Source organism: Monodelphis domestica, chromosome 1 (assembly GCF_027887165.1).
Source record: "Monodelphis domestica isolate mMonDom1 chromosome 1, mMonDom1.pri, whole genome shotgun sequence".
NCBI lineage: Eukaryota > Metazoa > Chordata > Mammalia > Didelphimorphia > Didelphidae > Monodelphis > Monodelphis domestica.
Genome location: NC_077227.1, coordinates 503,002,154 through 503,018,863, shown reverse-complemented (window position 1 = coordinate 503,018,863; position 16,710 = coordinate 503,002,154). Strand labels below are relative to the sequence as shown.

The following is a 16,710-nucleotide window of genomic DNA, read 5'->3' as shown; positions in this document are numbered from 1 at the left end:
CAAAATAGTGTTTAACACTATTTCGGTTTTGTGCAAAGGGGGGAATGTAGGGAAAGGATTTCTAGCAGGGCAAAGCCATGCAGGCTGGCAGCCTGGGATGGTGCAAGATCAAGATTCCACAGACCTTGGCTGGATCAGGATTCTAAGGCACTTGGAAAATCTCTTTTCTCTCAAGCTAGTCAGACTGGAAGGTGTGCGCTAGTGGTCTCCCTAAAGAAACCATTTGAGGAGCTGCGAAGGACTTTGGATTAAATCCCTAGAATAGGATAGTATTAGATAGGATAAGATAGTTGAGTGTAGGTTGTTTATTATTTTGGGTAGAAAATTTAGTAATCTTAATATAACCGTATGAACTTGAGCAAATCACCTCAGCCACCTAATCTTTGTTCTGCTATAAAATGAGCCATCTTTATTTACTACTGATCTCTAAAGAACTTTCTAACCCTAAGTTTTTTAAGTGACTGTTTAGGAGAAACAAACACTTTATCAGACTCAGTTTTCTTTCTACATCTCCCCTCAACTCCTTGCCCCCCCCCCCAAATCCCCAAAGCAACAAGGAATCACAAGTTCGAAATGTTCGACTTTCTTTGACATTAATTAACATTTGGGTACATTTGAATTTTAGATAATAAATTACAAAGATTAGTTCACTCCAGTACTTCTATCTTATGTGAAGAGTTCATTAATTAAATAGCAAATTTATATTCATTGCAAGTTGTTCTATTATCTTCTCTTTATTTTTTAATTGCATTATTTAAATTTGCCCACTGTGGTTATCTATTGTTAGGTATCTCAGCACATTTTTCAGTTGAGCTTCATTTAGGAGTCACTTGTTTTTATTTGGGTTTTTATCAGATAGGTGGATGTCTCTTTCACAGTAAAATCATAATTTAGGAACAGGCTATTTCTGAGACAAGAAATATTTTTGCCCATTTCAGTAGTTGTAAAGTATTTTTACATTTTTAGTCTTAATACTCAAAGGACAATATAAGGACATACATAATGTAATATACTACCCACCTCTTTCTTAACAGAGTAATGATGGACTCAATTCAGAATAAGATATACATTTTTAGACCAAGTAAATATGGATATTTGTTTTGCTTGACTATTGTTACATGGACTTACTTTTCCTTTTTTTCCCAATCAGAGAGGTAATTGTAAGGTTATGAAAGGAGAAAGATATTTAGTCTCTCCCAACCCCCTCCTTCCCCCCCCCCCCAAAGAAAAGATAGAAAAAGGTCTTTGGGGCATTTTTTTTAATGCACAGAAGAAAAGAGAAGGAAGGCCAGAAGCAATCACAGATAAGCAGTTTTGATAACTACAGGTTAGATTTATTCTATTTTAAAACAAAAGCAAGCTGTGTGTAATAGCCACAATTTTTGGTACAGTCTGTTTTGTTTTTCAGTCTATGGAAATGTACATATTATTTAATGTTTGGTAAGTTCAGAATAAACATGAATTTTTTTTAGATTAGTCTTCACTTGTAGATATTTTGTTATAGAAATGGTTTCAGGAAAAGAAATATAAACACATAAAGTGTTTGTTTCCATATTAAAAATCTGACTTTAAATTTTTAAAAAATCTCAGAACCATTTTCTTCTGCTCATTTTTACAGATGAGGAAACTGAAGTTAACAGGGTTCAGGGCCTTGCCCAAGGTGATAGTAAGTTTCCGTGGTCAGATTTGATTCTAGGCCAGGCATGGCACTCTATCCACTGAACCAGCTACCTGCTATTTCTCTTAGCACTGCCTAGATCATTCCATCGTTCTATCACTCTTCCTTGTATTGTGGTTATTTGCATACATGACTTTATACTTGTTAGATTTTTAATTCCATGAAAAGGGTCTGTTATATACAATCTTTTACCCATATCTAACCTTGTACAATGCATTATATGTAGTTTGTTGAATTTAATTAAATTTGCAGCTTAATTTGCAAAAGGTCATTGTAATGGCTTAGCTACACTAATAATCTATCCTAGAATGAAGAAATATGTTCCAGCTGGGAGTAAATATGGCCACCATCCTGCCAACCATTACTATTAATCTTTATGCTTATCATGTTAGTATTAATAATGGCTTTTGATCTACAAGTTGTTTTTTACAAATGTCTAAACCAATTTTTAAGATTTTAATTTTTATTCCTTCTGGCTCTATCCTTTTTGGATTCTGATATAGTCCATCACATAAATGATACATATACCAATATAGGCGATATATAGCATCATTATATGCTCATTTTTGTTACTACACAAGTTTGTAATCCATCACCTTGTTTTTAAGTTACTAAGTTGTCTTTGAGGTGATTCAATATAAACATCCAGCAAACATTTTTTTCCCTCAACATCATAGATTTTTATGCCCAAGTAGAGTAAGTAAAAAGCAGCTTTTGGCAAAGACTACATGAGCATTAACTTAATTCTCTACAACGATTCCTCAAGAGTTTTATTAATCCATACAGGTTTTTTCTTTGTAACAATTCAACTCATTTGGACCTGGTTACCATCTACATAGAGTATTTGTTTAGGTTTTCTTCTATACACCTTGTAAAGAATGGCATAGTGGATGGAGTGCTGGCCTCAAAGCCAGAAAGATGTTCTTTTAAGTCCTGAACCAGTTACATACTGGCTATGTAGCCTTGAACAGATCTCTTAACTTCTCTATGCTCTTGGCAATTATTTAAGTTTATAAGTTGCCGAAAAGGGACTGACCTACCCGGATAGAATTTCCTCACAAGAGTTCCAATACCAATAAATCACAAGTACAATCCCTATCCTTTACTCGGGACCAATTTAGTAACTGCTGTTTTGAGCTAGAAAAACTAGGCACTTTAAATATATGAACCAATTTAATTACTTGTAATTGATTGCAATATTTTAAAATATCATTTCACTGGGGTAGAAGTGTTTTAACTCATGTGATGCCAGAGATTTCAAATACTACTTTGTTCTTTTTGCAGGATATTAGACATGAAGCCAGTGACTTTCCCTGTAAAGTGGCCAAACTTCCTAAAAATAAAAATCGAAATAGGTACAGAGATGTCAGTCCCTGTAAGTATTCATATCTTAGTTATCTTTCTCATTGTTTTCACCTTTTTTTTTGAGTTTTTTCCTCGTTAATTGTTTAAGGTATTAAAACGTTGTAGATATCCCCTAAATATTTATCTATTAACATCTATCTTTTATATAAAAATAACATCAATAGAATAGCTAGCATTTGTATAATACTTTAAGGTTCACAGAGCACTTTACAAATATTATCTCATTTTATCCTCACAGCAAGCAGGGAGGTGCGGTGCAGCACTATTATTAGTTCCTACCCAGATGAAGAAATTGAGTCTTAGAAAGATTAAGTGATTTGCCCAGGGTCACCCAAGTTAGTAAGGATCTGAAACTGGATTTGAACTCAGGCTTTTCTCAACCTGGGTCCAGTGCTCTACCCACTATACCAATAGTTGCCTTGATATTTATTTGACTGTAGTAACTGCACTAGAGATATGTTGTTGGGTCATATCTCATTTCTAGTTGGGAGAATAAACTATTCCATGTAAGTAAATCTTGAAGACAACTGAAGGTTTCTACATTAAATCCTTAAATAAAAACCTATTTGATGAAATTTGATGAAAATTTCTTCATGTAGCATATTTGTTAACTTACCAATTTGAGCCATATTGTAATATTTACCCTTAGTATGAGAATGGGAAGGAAGAGAATATTAGAATTAATAGGTACCAAGATTTCTTTTTCCAAAAAAATCACATTCCAGTTCATTTTTACTGCCAACTCATAATTTGTCTTATACAACTTAATTTACTTTTATAAATCAATGACTCTTTCTTCCCTGTATGAATAATCTCTACAGATTAGACTATGAGGCCTGAAGAAAAGTCTTTCAAAACTTAACTAAAGTAAAAGACATACTTAGTCTGGCCTTAAACACTTTCTAGCTGTGTGACCCTGGACAATCATTTAACCCCCATTGCCCAGCCCTTAAAGCTCTTCTGCCTTGGAACCAATACACAGTATTGATTCTAAGACAGAAGGTAAGGGCTTTAGAATGAATGAATGAATGAATGAATGAATGAATGAATGAATGAATGACATAGTCACTTGCCCATACACAAACCGTTCTAGTTTAGTAGGATTTTGGAGAGTCTGCACTTTATGGGTATAACCTTCAGGAATCAATGGTCACCATCATAGTCCATTGAAGAAAAGAGGAGAACTTAAATGGATTGTAGAAATTGTAGAACTGACCTACCCTTCAATACTATAGAAACTCTTCAGTGCTCTAGAAAAATACTTTTGTATTTTATTGCTCTCTTTTTTGGTCACTGATTCAAATTTGCAAAATGTTCAGAGTTAAGACAGTAGAAAAGTGCCTTAGGGTTTTTAAGTTTTTGCTATGTTATAATCTGAATATAGGAAGAATATTGGTTAGTGCTTCATAGTTGCCTTCTAGTCAATTTTCTGTCCATCTTCTTAAAGAACATTCTCTGTATTATACAGTTTGACATAGCTAACTTTCCACAAATAAAGTAATCTTTTAAAAACTGCCACTCTCAAACCTTTTCGTCTTCATGACCTTCTTTCCCTCCCAAACTCACTTCTGTTTCCAAGCCAGGTACTACTTTCCCTACTCTCTCAAAAATAATTCACAAGAAGTAATGGAATGTCCCATCAATTGGGGAATGGCTAAACAAATTGTGGTATATGATGGTGATAGAATATTATTGTGCTATAAGAAATTATGAACAAGATGATTTCAGAAAAAAGCTGGAAAGACCAACATGAACTGATGCAAAGTGAAATAACCAGAACCAGGAGAACTTTATCACAGTAACAATAATATTGTGGAATGGTCAAATGTGATAGACTTGGCTTCTAGTAGCAGTACAACGATCCAGGACAATTCTGAAGGACTTATGACTATCCACTTCCAGAGAAAGAACTGTTGGGAGTAGAATGCAGATGAAAACATGATTTATCACTTGTTCATTTGGGTATATGTTTTGAGGGGTTGGTTCTTTAAGATTATTCATTTAAAAAATGAATAATTATGGAAAAAATTTAAATGTTCATCAAGCAAAAAAACAAAAACCTAATTCACCTGTCTGTAGTGCTTTAAACTTTCTAAAACCTTTTCCTCTTAACATCCTTGACTGAGGGGTAGGGATTATAAGTATTGATTCCTTATCTCACAGATGAATCAGAAATGTGAAGTGTCACAGTTACATAATTTAGAAAATAGAAGAGCCTGGGTCCAAATCCAAATCACCTGACTCTGGGTCCAGTCTGTTAAAACACATAGAAGACAGTTCATCTCATGGAGCCACCATCATTCCAGAGCTAATAAGCACATGGTTTCATTCTCCGTTGCTGAGTAGTGGATCTTAAACATTAAAAGAACAGCATGGGAGTTACCACTCAGGGTTAGAGGAAGGACATTTCACCTAACTCAGTTTACCACAGCTCCTGACAAAAGAGGGCTAGTAGAAGGGGCTCTGCAAGTCTCTAGGCCAACCCCTTCATTTTACAGTTGAAGAAACTGAGGTCCAAAGAAGTGGCATGTCTTGGCCAAGATCATACAAAGAGTAAATTACAAAGCCAGAATTTGAGCCCAAAGCCTCTGATTCCAAATTCAGAACCTTTTCCCTGCATTGTTTTGTCTTCAGATACTCTTTCTAGTAGGTATCTAATAAATGTTTATTGAAGTATTCTCTTTGTGCACATATTATTTATATTCTAGTTCTTCTTGAATTAATTTTACTGTGTTCTGATTACTTTACAGTTGACCATAGTCGAATTAAGCTACACCATGAAGATAATGATTATATAAATGCTAGTCTGATAAAAATGGAAGAGGCCCAAAGAAGCTATATTCTCACTCAGGTAATAAATGAAAATATAGTCAAAAAATAGTTGTCTGTTTGTTTTTTGTTGTTTTCTTTTTCTCTTCACTTGTTTTCTTTAACCATTCTGGGCCTAAATTTCATCATCAATAAAATTATGGAATTGTAGGTGACTACTGAAGTTACTTCTAGTTCTGCTTTAGCATGATCATTAGTGTTGGAATATAATCTTCCTGATGTCCAGGAGTATCCAAGTGACAAGGCAAGGGATAGAGTCTGGGACTTTGAGTGAGAAAGACCTCCTGTGTTCAAATTTGGCCTCAGACACTTAGTAGTTGTATAGCCCTTCACATTTGTTGAACTCAGTTTTCTCAGCCATAAAATGGAACTGTACTAGCACCTACCTCCCACGGTTGTTGTGAGGAAAAAATAAAATATCCATAAAGCATTTAGCACAGTACCTTATACATAGTAAGAGTTTAATAGATTTTTGTTTAAAAAACTTTTTTCATCAATACATTTTTTCTAAGTACAAATCAGCATTTTAAAACATTATTCCTTATGTTTTACTTCACTTTGCTTTTTCTAAACTTGTTTTTAAAAGTAATTAATTTCCTGGGAAATGACCTCTTTATGGAAGAGAGTATTGAAATGCCATGTACTAGCTTATAGACAAAACTCATAGAACCATGAATAAAATTTTACTATACATGTAGTTAGCATTAAGTGATAACTATAAAAAGGTATTCTTTATTCCTTTTTTAATTTAACAAGAGACCTGGAGGTCCTCTTACCATAGAGATGTGTAGGGATTAACCAGCCCACAGTGATAGGAAGGAGCAACCATAGAGACAAGAAATGAAATAGGAGTAGGTTATAAAAGGGACCTAGTGGAAATTGGTCAGGCTTTCAGTTCTGTCAGTTGCTAACAGTTAGAGCTGGCAGTTGCGGGGGAAGTTGGCTACTGGGCATGAGTTGGTCGTTGGGGGTTGGTTGCTTGTGGTATGGGTTGGTGATTAGTTGGTGGTTGGCATTTAATTGCTGTAATATAAAGGTGGACCCGAGCTTACTGAGATGGCTTTTGGCTTTAGCCTTTAAAGGGCTTTTTGCCTTTTGGGGTTTGGGCTGTAAGATTTTTTCCCTTCCTTGAACTTTTTGGAAGGTGACTAGTCTTCGTTGACAGACCTTATTGGAGTTGGATTAAATACTGATTGGGTTCATTGGGTTGGAACTTTCTGGGGTGGTTTTTATGGGCACTTTTAGGTAGTAGTTATAGGCAGTTTTAGGAAAACTAGTATAGACATTAGGAAAATTTCTTTCTCTACCTCCTTCCTATATTTCCCTCCTTACTATATTCTTTTACTATCTCTATTTTAATAAAACTAAAATGTTAATTGTTAAAAGCTGTTAGAAGTTTTTCTCTGGCTTAAAGGGATAATATTAATTTATAACTACTGTATTCTCATTAAAACTTTAGTTATTAAAAGCTGCTCTCTTTTTTTCAAAACCCCTATTTTAACCCTTATATAACTAACCTGAGAAATTTGATTGTAGAACTTAATACAACCTTGTGATTTTGTGGAACAGTTAACTGAGGCCCAGAAAAAGAAAATGATCTGGCTAAAGTCACAAAGTAAGTGGTGGAGCTGGATTAGCACTTTGATCCCTTGACATAGTCCAGCATCCTTTGTGTAATATACCATTCTTTCTCTTATTTCTACTATTCTCATGTAAAGTTGCAATAGACTCCAAAATTTTTGCCCTTTTAATTATATTACATTCTTAATTCTAAAGTTCTTGACTTAATTTAGCAATTTCATTAAGTAAAGTATTTATTTAAAAGGTACATCCTATATAGATTCCATTGTCCAAGAGCTCACCTTCTTATAAAGAGGAAAGATGTCATATATACAGTGTCCCAAGTCTCAGTGCAATTTTTAAGCTACAGAAGCAAAACTATTTGAGCATTATTGTGAAAAATGGATTGGAGAGAATGGGTAGAAATCTATTATAAGTAGTAGAATGAGGACTAGTGCAAGTAGAAGGAAAGGAGTGGGTATAAGAGAGTATGAAAATGCTTTAAACAGCTGATAGATTCCTCTCTTTATCATGCTGTCACATCCCACTGGAGACTGTAAGAACCTAGGTGACAAAGTGGTACAATTTAACATAAAATTGAAAGTGGGGAGGAAGGCAAGAAATTCTGTTTTAGCTGTGTTGAATTTGAAGTACCAATGAGACATCTTGTTAGAAAGATCCAGAAACCTATTCTATCCTTCAAGGGTTCTACTTCCCCCATAACCCTGGCTACCTTTACCTCATCTAAAATGGGGTACCCTAGTTCTAAAGAAGAGTTTAAAAGATATATTTAGAAGTCATCTGAATTTTTAGAGAGGAAGGAAAACCAAAATCAGAGCCTTGGTTCACCCATGTTAAAGAGGAAGAAGAACTAGCAAAGGGAAAAGATGGCAGTGGTCATACAAGTTAAAAGAAAGCACCTAGTTGGCTCAGTGGCTAGAGAGCCAGACCTAGGGGTGAGAGGTCCTGGATTCAAATCTTTCCTCAGATACTTACTAGTTGTATGACCGTGGGCAAGTCCCTTAATCCCCATTGCCTACCCTACCCCTTCCAATTCTTCTGTTTTGGAACTGATACTTGGTATCTATTCTAAGATTTTTTTTTTTTAAGTAATAAAAGTCCTTTTTACCAAAAAAGCTATAGGAAAACAGTATGGGGAAGGAGCTCAATGGTCAAGTTTCAGATGCTGAACAGAGAAGTTGAGGAAATGACTTTGCAAGGAAGTGGAAAAGTAAGTGAATGTTAAGAAAGTAAAATCAGAATGTGGGCTACTTTGTAAGTGTTTAGTAGTGAGGAAATGTCAGGGTTAAGGAAATGTTTTGTAAGATAAAGAGAGATCAAGCATGTTTGTAAACTGCAGGAAAAGAACCAGTTAAGCAAAAACAAATGATTCATAAGAGGGGAAAATGATTGCTAGGACAGGGTGAAGTAAGGAACAAGAGCTAAATAACTTTGGCAAAAGTAACTACCATTTCCTCTGAAACTAGAAAAAAGCAAAAGAGAATTACTGAGGACATTGAAAGTTTCAAAAGAGTAGAGGAGGAAAATTGAGGAACATCTACAGAAAATAGGAGGCAGGTGTGGGTGTTGTTAGCATACATTTTTAGTGGATCTAATCATGATTTCAGGACTTTTTTTTAGTAATATTAGGTTAGCCATGTAGTTGTAGGAGTGGAAGAGATAAAGGATAAGAATAATTGAGGATTAGCAGAACAAGAATGACAAAAGATGAAGGTAATATGGAATTCTAGAACATTATTCAAAAAGCTGATTATAGGATCAAGACTTGGTGGGGAGGGGAAAAGAGCTAGGCAGAATTGAATAGACTAGAAGAATAAGAATGGTACAAGAGACTAAAGGTCATGAAGATAGAAGAGAACATGTTTGAATAGTAAGGAAATTAAGGGAATCAAATAGAAAAGAGTATTAGAAAGCCTTTTCAAATTCTCAGTTTTAGAGGTGGGCTGAAGTCAAAGGTGTGACCCATCCCAAGAGATAGCTGGTAGAGGAAGCTCACAAGTATTAAGAAATTGAAGGACCTGTGAAAATAGAATGCTAGAGAACTCATTAATATAAATATTGATTTATGGAATTATTAGGGAAGAAGAGAAGGTGGAACAGAAAACTATGAGCCATGTGCTAAGGTCAGAGAAAGGTGAGAGAATATTGAGTTTGGTAATAACTATGTTAAGGATCATGAAAGAATAGCACATTCGGGTAATACCAACAGATTAAGGTTCTAGACATGGCATGGCAGAGCTTGGAGTACAGCAATGTCTTCCAAACCCTGAAGAATGGGGAAAGTTGGAAAAGAGTTGCCAGTTCTAGTGAGGGCTGTCAGATGTGGAATCAAAACAGAATAAAGACCTTGACAATGGGACCTCAAGAGAATTTACAGTAGGGCTCTAAAAGGCCCAAAGGAAGGGTTAGTTTAGGCTAGAAAGGGCAAATAAGTATAATATTAGAAAGAATGGCGATAAGATAAGATTCCTGCCAAGAATGAGACATCTGGACAGGAATTTGGGCAATATAAAGTTAAACTAGGAGAAATAGGTTATCCCTTGGAAAAAAGTCAGAAATGGTTGATTTGTAGATTCCTTTTAGGATACATATAAAGAAAATGAAGGCAATTAAAGGCAATGTGCCTCATATTCACTACTGTTTTTTTCTTCTTGTCTTCTAGTAACAGAAGGGAGATTTCCTTGATTCTGTTCTCTCCTGCCTCTTCTAGGCCTTGCTCTTCTTTCCTTCATCTTTTCTCCTTAAATAAGTTTTCAGTTTCCCCTGAAAGTATTAAAAGTCACTGCTGACTTACTAATTAACAAAGTAATTTTTGTTTTCCAGAGCTTCATCTTCTTGACTCTAGGTTTTGGCACTATTGAGCATTCTCTCCATCTGCCTACATAATCTGTCATTTCTTGGCTTCAAAAAATCTACATTTGTTCAAGATTTCCCTCTTTTCTAATCATTCTTGTCTCACTAACTCCTTATCTTATTCCAGACTCTTCTTCTCTCCTCTCCTTCCTTCCTCTCTTCTCACTCTTCTTTCTCATTTACTCTTGTAGTTTCTTACAAATAATTACAAATAAACCTCTCTCCAGGTTTATATCTACAGCCATCTGCAGACTATATATCTCTGCTGAAGGATCTTCAGTGGCTCTCTTTTGCCACTGTCTAGTACAGTTTTACATTCCTATTCCACTTATTCAAGGCCCTCTATAAACTGTAGCCCCCTCCTGATTTTTCAGCCTTTTCTCAGCAGAATTTTAAGTTCTTTAATGGGAAGAATAATTTCATTTTGTCTTTGTATTCCTGGTGCCCTGCTTGGTGTCTTTGGGGAATCTAATTTTTTGTCCATGTAGTTGTTGCTTCTATATTACAGCCTCCTACTATAACTTAAGAAGTGGGCTTTATGAATTGATATTGATATATTGAAATTTTTTCACCTTATGACCTAGAAGGATGACCTTCACCAAGCTTTCCTAGGCTAAACCTCAGAGATGTGAACACAGAATCTCTTCCAGACTTATATTCACTACCTTTGGAAGTTAGTAGAACTTTTGAATGTTTACATCCTGCTGCTGTAACCTTCAGAAATCCAGACTTACTTCCATACCACATTGAGACACCTGAGGAAGATTTTACCAAGAGTCATGTTTCACAGCCTTGCACATAAGTGCCTAATAAATACTTGTTAAATTCATTCGAAATTATATCCATCCGGTTTTATAAAGATAGACACACTAATGTATTGTTGGTAGAGCTGTGAATTAATGTGACTATTGGAAAGCATTTTGGAATTACGTAAGCAGGGACGAAGTATCTAATGTTTCATCCAGAGATTACAACATGTACCACTAGGAGGCCACTAATTAAAAGAAAGGCCCCATATACACCAAAATATTCATAACTGTTCTTTTTGAGATGGCAAAAGACCAGAAACCAAGTCGATACCTGTTGATCGAGGGATAAATAAATAAGTATTGATAAATGAATATAATGGGGTATTAATATGCTATAAAATGATGAGGAATGTGAAGAATACAGAAAAGAATGGAAAGACTAACATCTATCCACTAACGCAAAGTGAAGTAAGTAGAGCTAAAATAAAATCAGTATATATAGTGACTATAGCAATGCAAGTTGTAAAGAACCATCAGTACAAAACAATCAAATTAATAGTAGAAAATTTACAAAGAATAAAAATGGCCCCAAAGAAAAAATATAAGAAGAACCTTCATCAGAGGTGGGGAGTCTATGAGTGTGAAACATAGTATATCTTTTTTCAGTGTATTGATCAATTTTGCTGATTTTCTCTCTCTCTTTTTTTTTAAACCCTTACCTTCCACCTTAGAATCAATAACTATGTATTGGCTCTGAGACAGAAGAATGGTAAGGGCCAGGCAATGGAGGTTAAGTGACTTGCCCAGGGTCACATAGCTAGGAAGTGTCTGAAGCCAGATTTGAACCTAGGACCTCCTGTCTCTAGGCCTGACTCTCAATCCACTGAGCTCCCCAGCTGCCCCCATTGTTGTTGTTGTTGTTTATCTGTTTTATGAAATGTTTCAGAAAATAGTAAAAATAAAGGGAGAAATTTAGGGAATATAAAAATAAAGATTAAAATTTTATTTTAAAATTTTATTTTAATTATTCTCTTCCTTGTACTCTACTATTCAGGCAAAGTAAACAACTCTTCCTCCAAATTTGTACTCATGCCTCTTTTGCCTATGCAATTTCCCATTCCCAGAATGTCCTCCTTCCCCATTCTTAATTCTTGAGCACCTGCTCATCTTCTAAAAGCCCAATTCATTGTCTACAGTTATTTTAAATGGACTTTCTCTTTCTATCTCTTGCTGCTAGGCTTTGTTAGAAATATATAGAAATACTGATGATTTATATGAGTTTATTTTGCATTCTGCAACTTTGCTAAAGTTCTTAATTAAAGTACAGTTCAAATACCATTTACTCTAAGTAATTTTTTCTCATCCTTTCCAGCCATCATCTGTTCTAGCTAATAGTAACTATCCCCTGAGACTACAGGAAACACTTATTTTATAGTGATCTCTTACCTATTGCGGGAGTTATGTTCCAGGGACCCCATGATAGGTGAAAATCTGCAAAGTAGCAACATTATATTTATTTTATTATTTACATATATTTTAAGGCTTTATAAACCCTTCCCACCTCCCACTCTCATAAACTTTTTCCACATTCTTATTAACCTACAGTCACTGAACCAATCAGCACCCAGGATACAAAACACAATGTTGTGGTTGGTTGCCTTTCATTCCATCAGCCAGTAGTGTGCCACGATAAGTGTAACTTCCTGATATAGACACTGCAATAAGTGAACTGCTATATGGCGAGGGACCACTGTATGCCCTTTTGGGCTATTTATCATGTAGCATATAATCATTCTTTTGGAACTTTCTTACTTTATTATATTCTTTAAGTTTCGTGGAATAGGAACTATGCCTCAATTTTGTAGCTTCCTCATTTTCTAGCACAATATTCTGCTTGTACAATAGACACTTAATATTTGTATTTATAATGTTTGGGTGTGATGTCTCCCATGAATTAGTCCCTTCCAAATGTAGAGTTTCTCTTTACTTTGTGTATAATCATTATAGGTACCATGAAAATTTCTCTATCACTCCTCAAATTTCTTAACATTTATTTGGAACTTTTCTCCCTCTTAGATAGTTACCCAACTCTCCCTCGTATTATAGTTATTTTTATTTTCTTCCTCTACTCTCCCCTTCCACTAGAATCTCCACCTTTGATTAGCAAATTTTCCTTCATCCTAGATCCCTTAATAGAATCACAGAATTTGAAAACTAAAGAACCTCAGTGGCCATGTAGTCCAGACATGAAAGTAATACCTACTAAAATTTACCCAACCTTCTTAAACTTTTTCCCTCTTTTCACTATCATGAAAACTGGACTTTCTGTCTAGAAGATGCCTCATATATGACCACTACCTGGTCATTCCATCTAGTGTTGATGGCTTTTCTCTTATTCTCCCAGAGACCTGGGCCTATAGAAGTTGATATGCTTTCCCTTTGCAATATCCTCCTTTCAGGTTCACTTCATCAATTTATATCATCCTATCTAGATCCTTTATTTTCCCTCTCTCACAGAAGTCAGTACCTGGTTCATTTATCTTATACCACATAAGATAATATGTATGGAGTTTTGTGTAAGGAATTAAAATTAAGGGTTTGACTAAACATAAGAGAATTTTAAGATAATACTGTGGTCGCTGATTTAAAAATATTATAACTCAAGCCAAAATGACTTTTAGTAGTTTTATTTACAAAAAGGTGGAAGGAGTGAAAGTAGAGAAATATAAAAGAGAGTAGAGAAGCTATCTAGCCCTATCACCCTAAATGTTGTTCCAGTTCCTGGGTCAGCCTGGGAGGACTTGTTAATCCTCAGCCAGAGGATCCGGTCATGAATTAAACAGGGGTTCCACCCATGTGGCCTCCTCTGGAACTAATCTCTCCAGAAGCCTGGAAAGGAGAGTCAGCTTCTCACTCACTCAAGCAAAGTTCCAAAGGAGAAGATCTTACCAGAAACAGGCCAAGAGCCAGAGTCCCAGATCGAAGTCCCAAGTCATAACTCGAAGATCCCGTTGGACAGGAAGTGCAGGACTTTTATACTCCTTTTCCCATGTCGCTTCCTGTCCCTTCCTCCACTTTACAGGAGCCAATTGCAGTTTTTAAATTTGCTTAGTGTTCAGGGGGCAGTTAGTCGCTTTTGGAGTTGACACCCACTTTTAGCAAGTGGATTGGGGACCTCCCCTACTTAGTGTTAAGTAGGAGTGTTTTCAATTTTTGTTGACTAATTTAAAAATAGGCTTGGGGAGAGTTAATCCTATCTTCACATTTGCAAACTTTAAACGACCATCTAAATGCTAGATATCACTATTATTATCATACACTAGCCTTCATCTCACACTTTATGACTTCATAATTCATCTTGATATTCTCTGAACATCCTAGAGTCCTAGTTTGTCATTCTTCAATTCCAGTGACATATTTTCACTCTACCTGAGTCACCCACAGGTGGTTATACCTTAGATTTCATCACCATTCAAACTACCACTTCCTGCAACCTGAAATTCTCTTTTCATCAAATCATCTTCTCTACTATCTCCTTCTACCTCACTTATCTTAACCTGTTTTTTTTTTTTGTCCCTATCAAAACCTTTAGAATCCTCCATTCTCTCTACCCTGGCTTTACTCTCTTTCTTTAGTCTTGTTTGACCTGATAGTTAATTAGTCTAACTCTGCCTATTCACTTTTGAATCTCTTGCTCCTCTGTCCTGTGTACTTCAGCTCTATCATTATTATGCCTGGACCATGACCACCATCTCCCTTCATCACTTCTATGCCTGTGCTGTTGAGTGCCATTTGAGGTCACACAACCACATGCATATAATTGTACACAGCTGGGTCCAGTATGAAATAATGTTCTCATTTCATCTGGGCCCTCATTGTTGCAGTGTGGTCATTTTTTGTTCCCTTGTTTAACAAGCTATCACATGCTGTAGACACTATTTGAAATTACTGCCTTCAGGTTCCTAGTATCACCCACACTCCTCTGTCTTTTGGTAGATGACATTGCTTCATATCCTCATTCACCTCAGAATGCTCTTCATCTTCACCTGTCTTCTCTTTTTTGCCTTTAGTCTCTGAAGAAGAGATGACCCTTTCTTTGTCAAGGCTAACCCTTCAACTTGTCTCTTGATTCCATTGCTCTCCCTCAAGTCTGCTGACTCATTCTTGGACTCTAATCATGCCAATTGTTGCCTCATCCTTAAACTTTTAATCAACTCTGTGCCATCTCCTCAAGAAGTTGTCCTATAGATTATAGAAATATATATTCCATGTCAGCACTGATATAACATCAGATCCTTTACCATTTCAGGAAGGGGGGGAGGGAAAAGAGGGAGAGAATCAGGGTCACAAAATGTCAGAACACAATTGTTAAAAAACTGTTTCTGTATATAATTGAAAAAAAAAGTTATCCTGTAGTTCTTCTAGAAATAATTGCCAATACTTGCCACCTCCATTCCCTCACGACCTATTCATTTATCAGCCTCAAGTAATCTTAACTTTTGGCCCAACATTCTAGTGAAACTCTATCAGTGATCTCTTAAGTCTTAAGTGCAATCAGTCTTAGAATCCTTAGGATGGAAAATAGGTGCCATTTTTGAAAATTGACCTTTGGGGGAATGCCCACAATTAGGGAACAAGCAGAAGAGACAGAGTGGAGCAGTCAGAGAAAGGAAAAGGAAACAAGGTAGTCTATTATGATGAAGCCATGGAAAAAGATTTTGAAGAATTTTTAAGTAAACAGTGTCAAATTCAAGCGAAAACTCCAAGAGAATAAAATGGAGAAAATGCAATTTGATGTGGCAATAAAGAGGTTATTAATATTCAGGAAAGTAACTAAGTAACTTCAGTAGAGTATTAGGGATAGGAATCAGGTTGAAGAACTTAATGAGAATAGATAGAAAAAATGCATCTTAGACACGAAGTTCTGTTACAGTAAACTTCTCTTAATGATTGGAGCCTATGTTAGGCTACATGTCTACTATCTTAGTCCAAAGCCAAGCTTCACGGTACAAAAATAATGGTGATTCCCTCAGGCCTATGCTTTGGAGGGGTTCTGCTATAGGGACCAATTGTCTGTAATTGCATAACTACTTATGGTAGCCAGTGGAGAAGATGCTGTCACCAGCTGGCACAAAAAAAAGGACATGAAGCTTATAACCCACCCTCCCTGCTCTTCTGTCATTACCAGAGCAATTGAAGTGAGATAAGCTCTTCGAGGGCAATAATCTTGCTGTCTTCTTGCTGCCACCCCAAAATCCACCTTCACTGTGTATCCCTTTTAATATGGTAAACAGTTCCATATTACCCTTCTGTGATCTTTTCCCTTGAGACTGTTGGGGCTTTTCCTCTTCAAAACATCTACTGCAATTTTGTATTCGTATCCTCAATATAATCCTTAGTGAAGCAACTAAGTGATGTAGTGGATAGAGCCCTGAGCTTGAAGTCAGGAAGACCTCAGTTCAAATTCCCCAGATTCTTCATAGTGGGGCAGGCCATTTTAACTTCATTTACCTCATTTTCCTCAATAGCACTTTCCTAATAATAGTACCCATTTCCCTAGGTTGTTGTGAGTATCAAATGAGAGAATATTTGTAAAGTGCTGTGTACTTGATACAGCATAAGTAATGACATATTGACTATTATTATCATCATCCA

At 35.9% G+C, this 16,710-nt stretch overlaps 1 protein-coding gene across 3 annotated transcripts in view; it reads left to right on the top strand.

The window, feature by feature from the left end:
• PTPN1 (protein tyrosine phosphatase non-receptor type 1) overlaps nucleotides 1-16,710 on the top strand; it is a 75,608-nt gene that overhangs the window by 34,579 nt on the left and 24,319 nt on the right. For 2 of the 3 annotated variants that reach the window (XM_007475738.3, XM_056812952.1), the window contains exons 2-3: nucleotides 2,963-3,053; nucleotides 5,794-5,894. In XM_007475738.3, the coding sequence (XP_007475800.1) occupies nucleotides 2,963-3,053; nucleotides 5,794-5,894 (192 nt within the window). Of the gene's footprint in view, nucleotides 1-2,962; nucleotides 3,054-5,793; nucleotides 5,895-7,408; nucleotides 7,488-8,569; nucleotides 8,664-16,710 lie in introns of those variants that run through there. The other variant, XM_056812953.1, reaches the window with a different exon arrangement.